Source organism: Tachyglossus aculeatus (genome assembly GCF_015852505.1).
Source record: "Tachyglossus aculeatus isolate mTacAcu1 chromosome 12 unlocalized genomic scaffold, mTacAcu1.pri SUPER_6_unloc_4, whole genome shotgun sequence".
NCBI classification, from domain to species: domain Eukaryota; kingdom Metazoa; phylum Chordata; class Mammalia; order Monotremata; family Tachyglossidae; genus Tachyglossus; species Tachyglossus aculeatus.
Window position 1 is genome coordinate 4611037 of NW_024044831.1, and position 3555 is coordinate 4614591.

The 3555-nt window shown below is 49.4% G+C and overlaps 1 protein-coding gene across 1 annotated transcript; it reads right to left on the reverse strand.

Annotated features, from left to right (window-relative positions):
* Nucleotides 1–1157: 1157 nt before the first annotated feature.
* LOC119921675 (putative olfactory receptor 14L1) lies at nt 1158–1983 on the reverse strand. Its single transcript, XM_038741755.1, has 2 exons — nt 1508–1983; nt 1158–1416 (listed from the first exon to the last, which is right to left on the reverse strand). Exons 1-2 carry the CDS (start codon nt 1981–1983, stop codon nt 1158–1160), a joined length of 735 nt encoding a protein of 244 aa, XP_038597683.1.
* Nucleotides 1984–3555: the final 1572 nt, after the last annotated feature.

A 3555-nucleotide genomic window follows, 5' to 3' on the forward strand; every position in this document is an offset into this window, starting at 1 on the left:
ATAGCTTTGAAAGCGGGAAAGTAGAGTGGGAGGTCATACAGTGCCCATTCCCTGTCCCTCTCCCCTCCCACACACACACTGTTCCTTTTAACAGGACCCGTGAGCAGCGAGGCCCACTTAGATTTCATTTCTACCAAGAAAGCTCTATTGATACATCACCAGAACGATTGCAGATGGAAGTGGGGCGTTCTGGGAGAGATGTGTCCATGGCATCGCTATGACACAATTCGACGGCCTAAGGCAGACAATAATCAATCAATCAATGAATCATATCGATTGAGAGTTTACATTGTGGAAAGCACTGTACTAAGCTCATGGGAAAGTACAGTATAACAGATCTGGTAGACCTATTCCCCGCCCACAAGGAGCTACAGTCTAGAGGGTGAGACAGACCTTAATATAAATAAATATCAGATATAAGTATCAGATATGGACATACGTGCTGCGGGGCAGAAGGTGGGGTGAATAAAGGATGTAAATCCAATGCACAGACGACGCAGATGGGAATGAGAGAAGAGGGATTAGTCAGAGAAGGCCTTTTGGAGGAGATGTTCCTTCAGTATGACTTTGAAAGTGGGGAGAGTCATTGTCTGTTGGACATGAAGAGAGAGGGCTTTGAAGGCCAGAGGCAGGACGTAAGCTAGGGATCGACAGTGAAGTAGACGAGATGGTGGTACAATCCCGTCTGGCATTAGAGGTCTGGCATTACAGGAGCGAAGTGGCTGGGTTGGGGTATAGTAGGACAACAGGCTGTTCAGGTAAGGGGGCAAATTGATGGGGAAAGGTCTATTTGACTCTTGGTAAATGGATCTTGGCTCAAAGGTTTCCTCAGAGCCATCCCCTTACACCCAGCACATTCTGCAGGTCAGCTTGCATGACCCTCTTCCTCAGAACTGTCCTCTCATGCTCAGCCCCCTCTCCATGGCCACCTTCATGTGTTCCTGTGCCTCAGGACTATCCCCTCACAGCCAGCCCCCTCCCCAAGACGACCTGCATGTCCCTATTTCTCAGAGCCATCCTCTCACACCCAGTCCCCTCCCCAGGGAGGCCTTCCTACACAGGGAACACCCCATTTCCTCAGGACCATCCTGTCACACCCAGAAACCTCCCGAGAGCGGCCTTCATGTCGCGGTTCCTCAGCCTGTAGATGAGGGGGTTCAGGGCGGGGGCACCACAAAGTAGAAGACGGATACCAGCAGGTCCAGCGTCGAGGGGGAGTCTGAGACAGGCTTTAGGTAAGCCAAGGATCCAGTCGAGACAAAAAGGGTGACGACGGTGAGGTGCGGCACGCAGGTGAAGAAGGCTTTGGCCCGACTCTCGTTGGACGTGAACCTCAGCACGGCCGAGAAGAAGCGCATGTAGGATACGACGATGGAGACGAAGGAGATGAAACTGAAGCTGATACCCATAGCCACGCTGGCGTGAACGACAACGTGCGTTTACAAACAGGAGACCTTCAGTAAGTGCTAGACGTCACAGAAGAACCGCTGGATCACACTGGTTTCACAGAAGCTTAATGTGAACGTTCCGGCTAAATACATCGCCCGAAGAGCCCCGCGCTGAGCCAGGAGGCGGCCACCAACTTCTCCCAGGCCCCTCGGTGGCGACCACCAACTTCCCACAGGTCCCTCGGTCCATGATGAGGTCGTAGCGCAGACGGGGGAAGATGGGGGCGTAGCGGTCATAGCACATCGTCGTGAGGAGGGACAGCTCTGAAACAGCAAAGAAGAGCTGGGTACCACAACTCAGGAGGGATATTTCTCTACGGTACGTCAGGGAGTTGAGGATGGATTTAGGGACGCAGATCAGTGAAGGACAGGTACCTGAGGAAGAGGTACATGGGGGTGTGGAGGCCCCGGTCAAAGGCTGTGATGGCGACGGCAGGTAGATCAGCAGGAACAGCGCGGTGTGGACCAGCTGCAGCTCCTGGACCACCGAGAAACCCAGGAGGAGGATTTCCGTCACCTTGGAGATGTTTGCCATGTCCGACGGGGTGCCTTTAGGCGTCTTGTGGTAGGACCTGATTTCAGACAATCCATCGGTCAATCAATCAATCGCATTTATCGAGTGCTTACTGCAGGCAGAACGCAATACTAAGCCCTTGGGAGAGTATACTATAAACAGGGTAACAGAGTTGGTAGACACATTTCCTGCCCACAGTGAGCTACCGTTCTGGAATGGGATACAGACACTTATAGTAATGAATGATTTACAGATATGAAAGTAAGTGCTTTGGGGCTGAGTGGTGAATATAGATAAGGGTGAAAACACTCAGATAAAAGGTTCGAGACTTAAAGCTCATTATGGGAAGCGAACCTTTCTGCTAATTCTGTTGTGTGGCCTTGAACAAGTCTCTTCAATTCTTTGTGCCTCAGTTACCTCATCTGTAAAATAGTGATTAAGGCTGTGAGCCCCATATCGGACAGGGGCAATATCCAACCCGATTTGTTTGTATCTACTTTGCTTAGTATAGTGCCTGGCACAAAGAAAGCGCTTAATAATTATTATTATCAACTCTGTTGTATCGTTCTCTTCCGAGCACCTAGTACAGTGCTCTGCACATAATAAACACTAATAAATACCATTGATTGATTGCGCGATGGGGCAACATCGTAGAAGGAACCTCGTCTTGTAATTTCTGTCTTGATTCAGGACAAATCCTTCCCTCAATCATGATGCCCATTTTATTCTTCATTATCAGCAAAGACCAAGGCTACACAGAGTCCCCTGTTTGCTTTGTTATATACGCCCATCTCCCTTCTCCTCAAAAGCCTCCAGTGGTTACACAATCCTCTCCGTATCAAACACCAACTCACATCCGCTCTTTCCTTCTGCCTGATGGCTCATCTCGTACCACAGTCCCACCTGGACACTTTGCTCCTCTAATGCCAACCTATTCGCTGAACTTCGATCTCATAAATCTTTCCACTGACCCCTTTTCTACAACCTCCCTCTGTCCTGGAATTCCCTCCTCCTTCATAGCCAACAAATGATCATTCTCCCCTCTTTCAAAGCCTTATTAAAAACACATCTCCTCCCAGAAGCCTTCCCTGACTAACCTCTTACACCATCACTCCATTTCCGCTCCCTTCTGGGTCTCCTACAGATCAATCAATCAATGGTATTTATTGAGCGCTTACTGTGTGCAGAGCACTGTACTAAGCGCTTGGGAAGTACAAGTTGGCAACATATAGAGACAGTCCCTACCCAACAGTGGGCTCACAGTCTAGAAGGGGGAGACAGAGAACAAAACCAAACATATTAACAAAATAAAATAAATAGAATAGATATGTACAAGTAAAATAAATAGAGTAATAAATATGTACAAACATTTATACATATATACAGTGCTGTGGGGAAGGGAGGGAGGTAAGACGGGGGGCTGGAGAGGGGGACAAGGGGGAGAGGAAGGAGGGGGCTCAGTCTGGGAAGGACTCCTGGAGAAGGTGAGCTCTCAGTAGGGCCTTGAAGGGAAGGGCCTTGAAGGGCCTGAGGGTCATACCCCATAAGCACACTGATACTCATCCCAGCCCCACAGCACTTCTATGACAAGCA

What these genes read in the sequence shown, in the direction of transcription:
- LOC119921675 (XM_038741755.1), bottom strand. Translation starts at nt 1,983, where the DNA reads ATGGCAAACATCTCCAAGGTGACGGAAATCCTCCTCCTGGGTTTCTCG. An exon ending in AACGTTCACATTAAGCTTCT is followed by an intron (nt 1,417 to 1,507) that starts GTGAAACCAGTG and finishes CGTTCACGCCAG; the next exon opens with CGTGGCTATGGGTATCAGCT.